This window comes from Myotis nattereri, assembly GCF_964212035.1.
Source record: "Myotis nattereri genome assembly, chromosome: 4".
NCBI classification, from domain to species: domain Eukaryota; kingdom Metazoa; phylum Chordata; class Mammalia; order Chiroptera; family Vespertilionidae; genus Myotis; species Myotis nattereri.
Window position 1 is genome coordinate 111,352,279 of NC_138079.1, and position 16,837 is coordinate 111,369,115.

Consider the following 16,837-nt stretch of genomic DNA (forward strand, 5'->3'; position numbering starts at 1 on the left):
GTGGTCAGCACATAACTACGTAACAGGAAGCCCAGAATTGGCAGACAGAACAGAAAAGTGGGGTCCTAAGCCAGCTCCCATGGAGCATCAAAACTCAGCTAAAGCAAACAACACTTCACTTTTTTATTTTTTTTTATTTTTCTTTAATTTTTTACTATTATTTTTTCTATTTTTATTTTCTCATTTATTTTATTTTATTTTTTTGTTCACGTTTTTCTTCCTTGCTTCTTTTTTCATCCTGTTTATCTTCTGCTTTCCCCATTCTAGTTTTTCTCTTTCCTTTCTTTTTACCCCTATTAAGAAATTGATTTTCTTTATCTGTTTTACTGATGTGTTATTATTGTAGTTGCTGTAGGCTTATCGATATATATAACTTCCTCTTCCCTGCTCCTACTCCACTTCACCTTCTCTTATCTTCCCTACTCAAATGTTTCCCCCTATGCTCTCTTGTTCTTTCCTTCTCTTAATTTTTTAATTGGTTTCACTTCCTAAATTCAGCCCTATCTGCTCTCTCCTCTATTCTCCTTTTCTAAATAAATAAATAATTTTTTCTTCTTATCCACTCATTCTCTTTCTCTCTCCTTTACATTAAGCCATGGTCCTTCCCCTATCATCCTTATTTTCTGTATTGCAGCTCTGCATCTACAGATTCTCCCCCTCTTTTTCTGGGTATTTTTTTACTTGTGTTTTTTGGTTTATTTGTTTGTTTTGTTATGTTTTCTCTCCAAATTCTTCCTTCCTTTTTTTTTGTCTTTTTCTATTTTTGCTCATTTGTTTGTTTTTATTTTGTCAGTGTCATTTTTTATCTCTTTTCTCTTCCCTAATTCTCTTTCCTCTGGCAGTCACTTTTATTGGGGTTATAGGTGTTCTATGTACATTCGTGTGCTGTTCCTTCTGTGTCATGTCTTGTCATGTTGTATTTGGTGCTGTCCAATCAGCACCTCCACAATGGCTGGCACGACATGGTAGAGGGCGAACCACATAATCAGACACCCCGAGAGGAGATTCCATCCACAAATGGGACAATAATATTCAAGACCCAACTACATTAGAAGATCCCAAATATCTCAAGTAAGGGGCCTCCCTAGAATGCTCAGACCAGAAGACCTGAGAGGCTGCACCACTGGGTCCCACAAAACAGCTACTACATTAGACCAATTCAAAAAATCTGGGTGGCACAGCAGTTTAATCTCATACATAGAAACAATTACAAAGAACAGGAAAATTGGGAGACAAAGAACCCCCATATGAAAGAAAAGGAGGAATCATCAGAAAAAGAAATAAATAAAATGGAGGCAAGCAATCTGTCAGAGAAAAAAATTGGAGAAATGGTTATAAGGATGCTAAAATGGCTGGATGGGAAAGTGACTGACATATTTAAGAATCAAAGAAAATGTAGAATTACATAGCTGCAATAAAGAACAAAATGGAAGGTTTCAACAGATTAGAAGAAGCTGAGGACTGAATCAGCAAGTTAGAAAACAATGTAGAAAAAACACCCAAGCAGAGCAGCAATTGGAAAAAAGAAAACTTAAAAATCAGGAGGAGAGTCTAAGGGAGCTTTGGAACCATATTAAATAAAACAACATCCATATAATAGGGGTCCAAGAAGGATAGGAAGCTGAGCGAAAAATAGGAAACCTGTTTGAAGAAATAAGGACAGAAAACTTACATGACTTTAAGAAGAAAAAGTCACATAGTCCAGGAGGCACAAACAGTCTGAAACAAGATGAACTCAAAAAGATCAACACCAAGACACATCGTAATTAGATTGGCAAACATCCTATATAATAAAAGCATAGTATGCAAATTGTCTTCACAACTGGGAGTTGTCCAGGAGCTCGACCAGGGGGCGGGGCTGGCCAGGGGAAGAGAGGGAGGCCCTAGCTGGCAGTGGTGGTGGTGATGGCAGCAGGTGACTGGGGGAAGGGAGGGAGGCCCCAGCAGTGGCATGCGGCCAGGGAAAGGGAGGGAGTAGCCGGCGGGCAGCTGGCAGCCTCTAGGGACCCTACCAGTCCATGAATTTCGTGCACTGGGCCTCTAGTCAACAATACAGTAAGAATCTTAAAGTCTGCCAGAGAGAGACGGAAAATTACCTAAAAGAGACCTCCCACTAGACTATCAAATGATTTCTCAACAGAAACACATCAGGACAGAAAGGGGTGGAATGAAATATACAAAGTGATGAAAAGCAAGGAACTGAATCCAAGGTTACACTATTCAGCAAGACTATCATATAAAATTGAAGGTGAAATCAGGAGCTTTGCAGACAAAAAAAGGGCTAAGGGAGTTTATTAATACCAAGTCAGCAATTCAAGAAATGCTAAAGGGACTGCTGCAAAAAAGAATAGAAAGGGAAGAAGGAGCACAGGCATAAAGAACAAAATTGGCAACAAACAAGTACCTATAAATAATAACCTTAAATGTAAATGGACTAAATACTCCAATCAAAATACATAGGATAGATGGATGAATAAGAAAACATGACCCATATATATGCTATCTACAAGAGACCCACCTCAGAACAAAGGACTCACACAGATTGAAAGTGAAGGAATGGAAAAAAATTTTCAGGCAAATGGATATGAAAAATAAAAGCTGGAGTAGCAATACTTATATCTGACAAAAGAGACCTCAAAATGAAGGCCATAACAAGAGATAAGGAGGGCCACTTCATAATACTAAAGGGAGCAATTCAACAAGAGGCTATAACTCTGATAAGCATATATGCACCCAATACAGGAGCACCCAAATACATAAAAGAAAAAAAACTTCTGGAAGACATCAAGGGAGAGATTGACAGCAATACAATCATAGTAGAGGACTTTAATACCCCATTGATATCACTAGATAATTCCTCAAGACAAAAAATTAGCAAAAAAAAAAAACAAAAAAAAACCCCAGCAATCCTAAATGAATCACTAGATCAGATAGAATTAATTGACAACTTCAGAACATTTCACCCCAAAGCTATGAAATATACATTCTTCTCAAGTGCACATGGGACATTTTCAAAGACAGACCACATATTGGGACACAGGATAAATCTCTACAAATTCAAGAAGATTGAAATCATATCAAGCATCTACTCAGATCTCAGTGGAATAAAGTTAGATATCAACTATAATAAAAACAATAAAAAATAAACATATGGAGGCTAAACAGCATGCTGTTAAATGAATGGGGCACAAGCTGGCTTGGCTCAGTGGATGCATCAGCCTGCGGACTAAAGGGTCTCAGGTTGATTCCAGCCAAGGGCACATGCCTGGGTTGCAGGCTCAATCCCCAGTAGGGGGTGTGCAGGAGGCAGCTGATTAATGATTCTCTCTCATTGATGTTTCTATCTCTCTCTCCTTCTCCTTTCCTCTCTGAAATCAATAAAGAAAAATATTGTTAAACATAAAAAATAAATGAATGGGTTAACAAAGGATCAAAGAAGAAATTAAAAAAAACATCCTGGAAACAAAAACACAACAATCCAAAATCTAGGGGACACAGTGAAAGCAGTCCTGAGAAGGAAGTTCATAGCACTACAGGCCTACCTCAAAAAATAAGAAAAATTATTAATAACCTATCCAACCCTACAACTTAAAGAACTACAAAGAGAGCAAGAGGAAAAGCCCAGAGTAAGTAGAAGGGAGAAAATAATAAAGAGCAGAGCAGAAATAAACAACATAGAGACCAAAAGGACAATACAAAAGGTCAATAAAACCAAGAGCTGGTTCTTTGAAAGGATAAACAAGATTGATGAGCCTCTGACCAGGCTCACCAAAAAATAGAGAGGACCCAAATAAACAAAATCAGAAATGAAAGAGGTGAAATAACAACTGACCCCACAGAAATACAAAGTATTGTTAAAAAAAAAAATACTGCAAACAACTGTATTCCAACAAACTGGACAACCTAAACGAAATGGACATAGTCCTAGAAAAATACAGTCTTCCAAAATTCAATCAGGAAGAATCAGAAAAAATGAATAGGCCAATAACTAATAATAAAATTGAAGCAGTAATCAAAAGACTTCCAGCAAACAGAAGCCCTGGTACAAACAGCTTCACAGGGGAGTTTTAACAAACGTTCCAAGAAGAACTTACACGGATCGTCCTCCCACTATTCCAAAAACGTCAAGAGGACGGAACACTTCCAAGCTCTTTCTTTGAAGCCAGCATTACCCTAATCCCTATACCAGATAAAGACACTACAAGGAAAGACAATTACAGGCCAATGTGCCTGTTGAACATAGGTGCTAAAATCCTCAACAAAATGTTAGCAAATCAGATTCAGCAATAAATTAAAAATATTATGCACCATGGCTAAGTTGGATTTATTCTAGAGATGCAAGGATGGTACAATATTTGCAAATTAATAAACATGACACATGATATAAACAAATTGAAAGCCAAAAATCACATCATCATATCAATTAATGCAGAAAAAGCTTTTGACAAAATCCAAAACCCTTTCCTGATAAAAACTCTCAGCAAAATGGGAATAGAGAGATCATACCTCGACATAATAAAAGCCTTATATGACAAACCTACAGCCAACATCACACTCAATGGGCAAATGCTAAAACCATTTTCCCTAAGAATAGGAAGACAGGGATGCCCACTCTCACCACTCCTGTTTGACATAGTGATCAGACAAGAAGAAGAAATAAAAGGCATCCAAATTGGAAAAGAAGTGAAACTGTCATTTATTCACAGATGACATGATATTGTACATAGAAAACCCTAAAGACTACATCAAAAAGCTACTAGATTTAATAAATGGATTTGACAATGTAGCAGGATAAAAAATTAACACCCAGAAATCTTTTTATACACCAAAAATGCCCTCCTAGACAGAGAAAATAAAATAAAATAAAAATCCTATTTACCATTGCAACAAAAAATTATGATACCTAGGAACAAACCTAACTAAGGAGGTAAAAGACCTGTTCTAGGAAAACTGCAGGATGTTGGGAAATAGATGAAGAAAGACGTAAACAAATGGAAGAATATACCGTGTTCATGGGTTGGTAAAATCAACATCATTAAAATGTCCATACTACCCAAAGCAATATCTAGATTCTGCATTATTCCCATTAAAATAGCAATGGCATATTTCACATACCTAGAACAAACTCTTCAAAAATGCATATGGAATTTTAAAAAAAGACCCTGAATAGTCACAGTAATACTAAGAAAGAAGCACAGAATTGAAAGGATCACAATACCAGATATCAAGCTGTATTACAGAGCCACTGTTCTCAAAAGTGCCTGGAACTGTCACAAGAACAGACACATAGACCAATGGTTCAGAAAAGAGAACCCAGAAACAGACCAAGTGATTATGCTCAATTAATATTTGACATAGGAGACAAAAGTATACAATGGAGTCAAGGAAGTCTCTTAAATATATGATGTTGGAAAAAAATATATATATGATGTTGGGAAAATTGAACATGCAAAAATATGAAACTAAACCACCAACTTATACCATACATACAAATAAACTCAAAAAGAATAAAAGACGGGAAACCATAAGATGGGAAACCATAAAAATCTTAGAAGAATCCATAGGCAGCAAAATATCAAACATCTTATAGCATCATGTTTACCAATACATCTCCGGACCTAGGATAATGAAATCTACGGAGAAAATAAACAAATGGGACTACATCAAAATAAAAAGCTTCTGCACAGCAAAAGAAGCCATCAACAGAACAACAAGAGAGCCCACTACATGGGAGAACATATTTGCCAATGTTACATCTGATAAGAGTTTAATCTCCAAAATTTATAGGGAACTCATACAACTTAACAAAAGGAAAATAAACAATCCAATCAAAACATGGGCAAAGTCACTAATCATCTGAGAGATGCAAATTAAAACAACAATGAGGTATCACCTCACACCTCTCAGAATGGCTATCATCAACAAATCAACAAACGACAAGTGCTGGTGAGAATAAGGAACCCTCATATACTGCAGACTGTGCAGCCACTGTGGGAAACAGCATGGAGTTTCTTCAAGAAATTAAAGATGGAGCTGTCATTTGACACAGCGATCCCATTTCTAGGAATATATCCTATGAAACCTGAAGCACCAATCAGAAAAAATATATGCTCCCCTGTTTTCATAGCAGTGTTATTGGCAATAGCTGAGATCTGGCAACAGTCCAAGTGCCCATCAGTAGATGAGTGGGTAAAAAAGCCGTGGTACCATGGAACACTATGCAGTAGTAAAAAGAAGGGTCTCTTCTCCTTTGAGACAGCATGGAGGGACCTGGCGAGTATTATGCTAAGTGAAATAAGTCAGTCAGAGAAAGACAAGTATCACAAGGTCTAACTTTTATGTGGATTCTAATGAACAAAATAAGCTGAAGAACAAAAGAAGCATAAAACAGACTGAAAAATCTCAGAGGGAAGTGGGGGAGGGAATGAGAAGAGATCAGTCAAAGAACTTATATGCATATATGAATAACCCATGGTCACAGGTGAAGGCCTGGAAAGGATGGGAATGGGGAGGAGAGGGTCAATGGGGGATAAAAGAGGGACATCTATAATACTTTTAACAATAAAGATAAATTTTTAAAAAGATAACACTTTATGGAGACAAGTCAATAATTGAAGAATAAAAATAGGGCATAAATGTTTTAATCAATTAGTGTTTAATAATCTCATACACATATTTCGGTGTGTTTGTACACACACACATGTATTTTTAGCTTCATGTGCAGAAGGCTAAATTAATCATACTCTTCAGTTCATAACCCAATGATTGGTTCATGGCCCTTAACCCTCTTATTGACTTACTCTTTCATTTTCCTTTTTACCTGCCCCCTTTCCATTGGCAACATTTCTAATGTGGTTGATAAGTATCCTTGTGTGTTTTTAAATTAAATCTTTATTGTTGAAAGGATTACATATGTCCCCTTTTCCCCCATTGACCCCTTAAAGCCGACCCTCACCCCCCTCCCCAATTCTCCACCACCCAATATCCATGGGTGATGCATATTTGCATACAAGGTCTTTGGTTGATCTCTTGCCACCAACCCACCATCGTCTCCTTCCCTCTGAGATCCCACACTTTGCTACATGTCTCTGGATCTATTTTGTTCTTCAGTTTATTTTGTTCATTAGATTTCACATATGAGTGAGATCATGTGATACTTGTCTTTCTCTGGCTGGCTTATTTCACTTAGCATGATACTCTCCAGGTCCCTCCATGCTGTCTCAAAGGGGAAGAGATCCATCTTTTTTACTGCTGCATAGTATTCCATGGTGTAAATGTACCACAGCTTTTTTTATTTCTTTTTTAATTTTGTTTTGTTTTGTTTTGTTTTATTGCTTAAAGTATTACAAAGAGTATTACATATGTCTCCATTTTTCCCCCTTGACATTCCCCCAGCCTCCCCTACCCCCCAGTGTCTTGTGTCCATTGGTTATGCTTATATGCATGCATACACGTCCTTCGGTTGATCTCTTACCCCTCTGCCCCTCCCCCCGAACCCTCCCGGGCTTCCCGCTGTACTTTGACAGACTGTTCAATGCTGCTCTTCCTCTGTAACTATTATTGTTTATCAGTTTATAATGGCCTTTATTATCCATAAATGAGTGAGATCATGTGGTGTTTTTCTTTCATTGACTGGATTATTTCTGTATATACCTTCCATCTCAATATATCTTCCTCTATCTCTTTTTTCAACATCCTGTAGTTTTCTGAGTAGAGGTGTTTTATCTCTTTAGTTAAGTTTTAGTTTTTGTCCATTGAGTATGATGTTGGCTGTAGGTTTGTCACATGTGGCTCTTATTATGTTGAGGTATGATCCTTCTACTCCCACATCGCTGAGAGTTTTCATTAAAAATGGGTGTTGGATTTTGTCAAATGCTTTTTCTGCATCAATTGATATGACTATGTGATTTTTTTCTCTCAATTTGTTAATGTGATGTATCATGTTTATTGATTTTCAGATATTGTACCATCCTTGCATCCCTGGGATAAATCCTACTTGGTGATGGTGTATGATCTTTCTGATGTACTGCTGGATCCGATTTGCTAAGATTTTGTTGAGGATTTTGGCATCTATGTTCATGAGGGATATTGGCCTGTAATTCACTTTCATTGTGTTGTCTTTATCATGTTTTGGTATTAGGATGATGCTGGCTTCATAGAATGAGCTTGGAAGTGTTCCTTCCTCATGAATGTTTTGGAATAGTCTGAGGAGGATAGGTTTTAGTTCTTCCTTGCATGTTTGGTAAAACTCCTCAGTGAAGCCATCTGGCCCTGGGCTTTTGTTTGCTGAAAGCTTTTTGATGACTGCTTCAATTTCTTCCACAGTTATTCACCTGTTGAGATTTTTAGATTCTTCCTGATTGAGTTTTGGAATGTTGTATTTTTCTAGGAATATGTCCATTTCCTCCAGGTTGTCTAGTTTGTTGGAGTAGAGTTGTTCACAGTATTTTTTAAGAATCCTTTTTATTTCTGTGAGGTCTGTTGTTATTTTGCCTCTATCATTTCTGATTTTGTTTATTTCGGTCCTCTCTCTTTGTTTCTTGGTGAGCCTGGCTAGAGGTCCATCAATCTTGTTTGTCCTTTCAAAGAATCAACTCTTGGTTTCATTGTTTTTATGTATTGTTTTTTTGGTCTCTATGTCATTTATTTCTGCTCTAACCTTTATTATCTCCTTCCTTCTGCTCACTCTGGGCTTTTCTTGTTGCTCTCTTTCTAATTCTTTGAGTTGTAGAGTTAGATGATTTACTACCATTTTTTCTTGTTTTCTGAGGTAGGCCTGTAGAGCTATAAATTTCCCTCTCAGGATTGCTTTCATTGTGTCCCATAGGTTTTGGATTGTTGTGTTTTCATTGTCATTAGTTTCCAGGATGTTTTTAATTTCTTCTTTGATCTCAATGGTAACCCAATCAATATTTAATAACATGCTATTCAGCTTCCAAGTGTTTGAGTGTTTTGGGTTGTTTTTCTTGTAGTTTATTTCTAATATTATGCCACTGTGGTCTGAGAAGTTGCTTGATATGATTTCAATCTTCTTGAATTTGGGGAGGCTTTGCTTGTGACCCAATATGTGGTCTATTTTTGGAAACGTCCCATGTGCACTTGAGAAGAATGTATATTTCACGGCTTTGGGGTGAAATATTGTGAAGATGTCAATTAAGTCCATATGATCTAGTGAGTCATTTAGGATTGCTGTTCTTTGCTGATTTTTTGTCTAAAGGATTTATCCAGTGATGTCAGTGGTGTATTAAAGTCCCCTACTATGATTGTATTGTTGTCGATCTCTTTTTTGATATCTTCCAGGAGTGTTTTTTATGTATTTGGGTGCTCCTGCATTGGGTGCATATATGTTTATCAGGGTTATATGCTCTTGTTGTATCGATCCCTTTAGTATTATGACGTGGTCTTCCTTATCTCTTGTTATGGCCTTCACTTTGAGGTCTATTTTGTCCAATATAAGTATTGCTACCCCAGCTTTCTTTTCATTTCCATTTTTCTATAAGATATTTTTCCATCCCTTCACTTTGCTGCTCTCACTTAATAACCTCATACACATATTTCAGTGTGTTTGTCTGTGTGAGTCCCTTTTTCTGAGGTGGGTCTCTTGTAGATAGAAAATATATGGGTCATGTTTTTTTATCCATTCAGGCTCTCAATGTCTTTTGATTGGAGCATTTAGTCCATTTACGTTTAAAGTTATTATTGAAAGGTACTTGTCCTTAGCCATTTCTATTTTTGTGCCTGTGTTCTTTCTTACCTTTTTATTTCTTCTTTTTACACCAGTCCCTTTAGCATTTCTTGCATTGCTGGCTTGGTGGTGATAAACTCCCTTAGCCATTTTTTGTCTGTGAAGCTTCTTATTTGCCCTTCAATTTTGAATGACAGCCTTGCTAGAAAGAGTATTCTTAAATTCAGTCCCTTGCTTTGCATCACTTTGTAAATTTCCGTCCATTCTTTTCTGGCCTGATGTGTTTCTGTTGAGATAATCTAATGGGAGATCCTTTGTATATAACTTTCCATCTCTCTCTTGCAGCCTTTAAGATTCTCTCTTTGTCCTGAACATTTGCTATCGTAATTATGATGTGTCTTGGTGTGGGTCTTTTCGGGTTCATCTTGTCTGGGACTCTCTGTGCTTGTGTGACTTTTTTCTTCCCTACCTCAGGGAAGTTCTCTGACATTATTTCTTCAAATAGGTTTTCTAACCCTTGTTCCTCTTCCTGTTGTTCTGGCACCCCTATTATTCATATGTGGCTTCGTTTCATGTTGTCCCATAGCTCCCTTAGGCTCTCCTCCTGTCTTTTAATTTTTTTCTCCTATTGCAGTTCATTTTAGGTGTATTTTGCTTCCCTGTCTTCTAATTCGCTAATTCGGTCCTCCGCTTCTCCTAGTCTACTGTTGAAACTTTCCATGGTGTTTTTTATTGCAGCTATATCACTCTTCATTTCTTCTTGATTCTTACATAAGTTATTGATTTGTTCATCCATTTCTTCTTGATTCTTACATAAATTGTTTATTTTTTCCTCCATCCAGTTTATGCACTCTAGAAATCTTATTCTGAATTGTTTTTCTGAAATATGACATGCCTCTGTTTCACTTAGCTGCTTTACTGGCAATTTCTTCTCTTTTCTTTTCTTTGGGGGTTTCTTTGTTTACCCATTTTTGGTCTTGCTGACTGATCTAGATGTTGAGTCGTGCAGGAGCTGCTCCTCGGGTGGTAGTGGTTCCTGGGGCTGCAGTTGCTCCTCAAGTGGTCACGGTAGTGGCTGCTCCTCAGTTGGCAGTGGCTCCTCTGGTTGGTGCTATTCACAGCAGTGGTGTCTCCTCTGGCTGGTAGGTGAGGCTGCTCTCACAGCTGCTGTTCCTTGGACGGGGGGGTGGGGGGGCTGATCATGGGGCTGCTGCTCTTCAGGTGGGAGTGGTCTGAGCATGGCTGCTGCTCCTTGGACAGCAGCAGGCTGTTCACGTGGCTTCTGCTCCTCGGATGAGCATGGACTGCTCACGTGGCTGCTGCTCCCTGGATCAGAGATGGCTGCATGCTGCTGTTGTTCCTGTGATGTGGGGGGCTGCTTATGAGGCTACTGCTCCTTGGACATGGGCGGATTGATTGCAAGGCTGCTGCTCCTTGGACAGGGGTGGGCTGTTCTCGCAGCTGCTCTTCAGACAGGAGTGAGCTGCATGTGTGGTTGCTCTTCCTCAGACAGGGACGGGCCACTCACCCGGCTGCTGCTCGTTGGACAGGTGCAGGCTGTGTGTGGCTCTGCTCCTTGGACCAGTGTGTGCTGTGCAGGGCTGCCGCTCCTCGGACGTGAGCAGTCTGCTTGTGTGGCTGCTGCTCCTCAGACCAGGGTGGGCTGCTGCTTCTCCTCAAAAGGGGACAGGCTGCTCACAGAACTGCTGTTCCTCAGATGCGGGTGGGCTGCTCACATAGCTGCTGTTCCTTGGATTGGACAGGCTGTTCATGCAGCTGCTGCTGCTTGGACGAGGGCAGGTTGCTTGCACAGCTGCTGCTCCTCGGACTGGTGCAGGGTGCGGGCTGTGCGCAGATGTTGCTCCTCGGATGGGGGCAGGCTGCACAGGGCTCCCGCTCCTCAGACGTAGGCAGACTGTTCGTGTGGCTGCTGCTCCTTGGACAGTTCCAGGCCACATGAGGCTGCTGCTCTTAGGCCTGGGGAAGGCTGCTCGCGGGGCTGATGCTCCTTGGACAGGAACATGCTGCTCACATGTCTGCTGCTCACGTGGTTGCAGTGCCCTGGACAGCTTAGTCTCCTTCACCAATTCGGGGTGGATGTTATTCGTTTCAGCTGCTCATTCTATTTGCTCCTGGACAAGCCTTGGGACATGTCAACCTGTTCTGCCACCATCTTGTCTCCCTCCTACCACAGCTTTTTTTATCCACTCATCTACTGATGGGCACTTGGGCTGTTTCCAGATCTTAGCTATTGTAAATTGTGTTGCTATGAACATAGGGGTGCAATCATTCTTTCTGATTGGTGTTTCAGGTTTCTTAGGATATATTCCTAGAAGTGGGATTACTGGGTAAATGGAAGCTCCATTTAAAATTTTTTAGGAAACTCCATACTGTTTTCCATAATGGCTGCACCAGTCTGCATTCCCACCAGCAGTGCACTAGGGCTCCCTTTCTCCACATCCTCTCCAGCAGTTTTTGTGTGTTGATTTGTTGATAGTAGCCATTCCGACAAGTGTTAGGTGATACCTCTTTATCCTTTTAATTTGCATCTCTCTGTGATCAGTGACTTTGAGCATTTTTTCATATGTCTCTTCATCATCTGTATGTCTACTTTGAATAAGTTTCTATTTAGGTCCTTTGCCCATTTTTTAATTGGATTGTTTGTCTTCCTTTATGTTGGGGTCCAACCCCAGCAGGTCCAGGGGTTCCCAAAGGTGGACAGAGTCGGCGAAAACGAAATGACATGGAGACAGCATTCAGTTGATCAGCAGCCTAGCCAGGATCTCCAGCCAGGTTCTGTCCAGGTTCTCTTGCCATGTTCTCTCGCTAGGTTCTCCAGCCAGGTTCTGTGTCCAGGTTCTCCACCCAGGTTCTGTCTTTTATTGTCTTGTTACATCTATATTTATACCAGTTGATTTTAATCCTATCAATGTCTAGTCCAAAGGTTAGAGCGTTTCTTATCTCCATTCCAGGGAGTAGAGATTATGTAGCTTAAGCGTGATTGTTCGTGATTGTTCGTAAAGTGATTAACTACCCACATGGCACTTAGTTAAGGGGTTTTTTTCCCTCTCTAACTCCAGGGAAAAATGCTTTCCCTGGAGAATTTTTTCCTGGGGAAACAACCTTTCTCAGAGAGATGACCTTGGTTAAAACACATAGCGCTAAGAAGGGGAGCAAACATATTAAGAACAGTATGCTATATACGCCAGTTCCCTTGAAGCATATGCTGTGCAGATGTTTCTTCCCTGCAGCAACCTTGTTAAGCAGCAAGGATGGACAGGCTTCCGGCACCTTTTTTGAAGTTGTATGAGTTCCTTATGTATTTTGGAGATTAAACCTTTATCCTATGTATCATTGCCAAATATGTTCCCCCATACAGTGGGCTCACTTTTAATTTTGTTGATAGTTTCTTTTGCTGTACAGAAGCTTTTTATGTTGATGTAGTTCCATTTGCTTATTTTCTCCTTAGTTTCCTTTGCCCTAGAAGATGTATCTGTAAACATATTGTTATGAGAGATGCCTGAGATTTTGCTGCCTATGGTATTTTCTAGGATTTTTGTGGTTTCCTGTCTTATATTAAAGTCTTTTATCCATTTTGAGCTTTTTTTATGTATGGAGTAAGTTGGTGATCTAGTTTCATTTTTTGCATATACCTGCCCAATTTTCCCAACACCATTTATTAGAGAGTGTCTTTACTACATTGTATGCTCTTGCCTCCTTTGTCAAATATTGAATGTAATGGCTTGGCTTGATTTCTGGGTTCTCTGTTCTATTCCATTGATCTATATGTCTGTTCTTTTGCCAGTACCAGGCTGTTTTGAGCACAATGGCTTTGTAGTATAACTTAATAATGGGTATTGTGATCCCTCCAACTTTGTTCTTCTTTCTCAAGATTGTTGCAGCTATATGGGGACTTTTTTGGTTCTATACAAATTTTTGGAGAGTTTGTTTTAGATCTGTGAAATATGCTGTTGGTATTTTAATAGGGATTAGAATAAATCTAATCTAATCCCTATTGGGTAGTATGGACATTTTAATGATGTTGATTCTACCAATCCATGAACATGGTATATTCTTCTACTTGTTTATTTTTCCTTTATGTCTTTTTTCAACATCCTGTAGTTTTCTGAGTATAAGTGTTTTACTTCCTTGGTTAAGTTTATTCCTAAGTATCTTAATTTTTTTCATTGCAAAGATAAATGGGGTTTATTTTTTAATTTTCTCTTTCTGAGAATTCATTATTGGTATATAAAAATGCCACTGATTTCTCGGTGTTAATTTTGTATACTACTATGTTGCCAAAATCATTTATTAAATCTAGTAGTATTTTAGTGTAGTCTTTAGGGATTTCTATGTAAATATCATGTCATCTGAGAATTGGCAGCATTCCTAATGTGTTTGATGAGTCTCCTTGTGTTTTTTGTGTGTTCTTCTAAAACTTATACGAGCATCCTGTTTGCATATATTTTAATTTATGTAAATGAAATTGAGTTATAAACTTTATATACGCAGTTCTATGTTTTGAAGATTCTGCTATGCATACATCTAGTCCAGTCTTTCTAACTGGTTGTCCTGGTTGCCTTCTACTCTTACCACTATAAACAACAATGTCAAGAATTTACTTACAAATCCATAAAATAATTTACTTATAAATGTGTTTATACTCAGGAACACATTTTTAATTTGGCTATTGCTATGGTCTGAATGTTTGTTTTCCCCTCCAAATTCATATTTTGAAACCCTAACCCCAAAGGTGATGATATTAGTAAGTGGGTTATTTAGGAGATACATGATGAATGAAAATCATGAATGGAATTAGTGCTCTGATAATCAAGGCTGCAGAGAGATCCCTAGCCATTTCCACCATGTGAGGGAACAACAAAAAGGCACAGGCTATTGAAGCATAGTAATCCCTCCTTTGGAAAACTGTTGTTTGAGACTGCTGTTTGAACAACTCTGTTAATCTTAGTCTCTTATTCTGTAGGTCAACTCTGTTATTTATAGACTGTAAAATAACTTTGTTTTTTGCTTGAATAGAAAAGATAAACTTAATTGTCTGACCTTGCAAGCTAGCCATCTAACTGATACGCTGATATTGATAGCAGGTGTCTGTATAGATATGATATGATACTCAAGGTTACAGGTGTCTGTAGATATGATATGGTACTCAAAGTTACAAGTTGTCTGTATAGATATGACAGGTGTTTGATTAGATACGGTATGTTCTCAAGGTTACAAGCTGTCTTACACAAAGAACTAGAAGGATATAAAAAGGAAATAATCCTTCCTGTGTTTGTTCAGAATTTGATAGAGGTAATCTGCTCTGATCCTACGTGCAATAAAGATGACTCCTAACTAACTGGCTCATTAGGTGTCTTGTCCAGCTCGCTGATTTGCGATACAACATTATGAACCAAGAAGGGAGCCATCACCACCACATGGCCATGCTGGTGCCTTCATCTCAGACTTCCCAGCCTTCAGAATCAGGAGAAACCATTTTCTGTTATTTATAAACTCCCTAGTTGTGGTACTGCTATTGCCAGACTGCTCCCCAGAATGCCCTCCCTCCAGCAGTACATTTGGGTTGCTATATATCACATCCCTGGAAACTCTTATCATTATCCAGCTTTCTAAGTCTTTCACCAATCTAATCCTTATAAAGTAATACCTTAGGCCAAAGTTCAAAATAAAGTAACATAAGTTGAAAAAAACATGATTCCCCTTTAAATTTTATGACTGAAAAAATAATATTTAAAGTATTTTTAAAGGAAACATTTCAAATAGGAATTATGCTAAATTGATTATAGCTTGTTTCTCTTGATGAATAATTTCCTAACAATAAATGTGCATTATTTTTGGTGAAAGCAAAGTTCTACATGGTGGTATGTGTAGTAAATTTTAAATTATCATAGCTATACTAAAAACTGTTAATCAACTCAACAGAATACCATATGGCTATAATTATTTATTCTGTGTCAGTACCTGGAAATGTGTATAGTAAGTCATTAAAATCAAAGTTTCATAAGTAAATCTACATGAAAATATAAGGATATACAATGATAATGAACAGGAAAGGATAAAAATACATTGTTCCAATCTATAGGATTTATCATGAGTTTTGGGACACTAAAATGTTTAAATTAAAAAAAACAAACACCAGAATAGTAAGTGAAAAATAAATGATTTTCATTAAAAATTGAAAATTGGCTCAGTGGATAGAGCGTCAGCCTGCGGACTGAAGGGTTACAGGTTTGATTCTGGTTAAGAGCACATGCCTGGGTTGTGAGCTCAATCCCCAGTAGGAGGTGTGCAGGAGAGATTCTCTCTCATCACTGATGTTTCTATCTCCCACGCTCCCTCTCCCTTCCTCTCTGAAATCAATAAAAAAAATATATTTTTTAAAGTTGAAGAAATAGTCCTAGCCAGTTTGCTCAGTGGAAAGAGCATGAGCCCGCGGACTGAAGGGTCCTGGGTTTGATTCAAATCAAGGGCACATACCCGGGTTGCAGACTTGATCCGTAGCCCCAGTCAGGGCATGTGCAGGAGGCAACCAGTCAATGTGTCTCTCACATGGATGTTTCTCTTTCTCTCTTTCTCCCCGCTCCACCCTCCTCCCCTCCCTCTCTAAAAATCAATGGAAAAATATCCTCCAGTGAAGATTAACAAAAAAAAAATAAGAAAAGAAAAAAAGTTGAGAAAATATATGTACAAATAGGGATTGTTCTTACTGTAAAACTAGGATTATTCAAGTAAGTGTGGTTGATGATGTGCTCACCAGGAATCCCCCCGTCTGCGTATTCACTTCTGGGTCCTATCGAAGGAGACTCTGGAAAGAGAGTATCTGTTTCCCAGCTTCCAGGTCGGAGAAACCCCACATACTTGTTCCTCTGAGAACTACTAAAACGCAAATAATATTTTACCTACAAGGAGCAAATAGAAACAAACAATATCGATAAAAGCATAATGAAGCAGGAAGAAGAAACAAAAGGAAGTTAAAGTGCAGTTGGGAGAATGTGGCTGCAAGGCAGCCTCAGAGGCTGTGGCAAGCGGGTGTGGAAGTCAGGAGGGGAGCGCAATCTGGCTGCAAGGCTACTGGGGGCTGTGGATGGATCTGCTCCAAATACACAGCTGCTTGCACACTAACAGGAAATA

General features: G+C 38.7%; 1 protein-coding gene across 1 annotated transcript in view; it reads right to left on the reverse strand.

Annotated features, from left to right (window-relative positions):
• The window catches only part of LOC308518602 (phospholipid-transporting ATPase ABCA3-like), a gene marked incomplete at both ends in the record, with an annotated part of 259,837 nt that overhangs the window by 223,095 nt on the left and 19,905 nt on the right, over positions 1–16,837 (reverse strand). Inside the window, one exon of the mRNA XM_081090313.1 lies at positions 16,461–16,605. Coding sequence (XP_080946439.1) covers positions 16,461–16,605 — 145 coding nt within the window. The remainder of the gene's footprint in view (positions 1–16,460; positions 16,606–16,837) is intronic.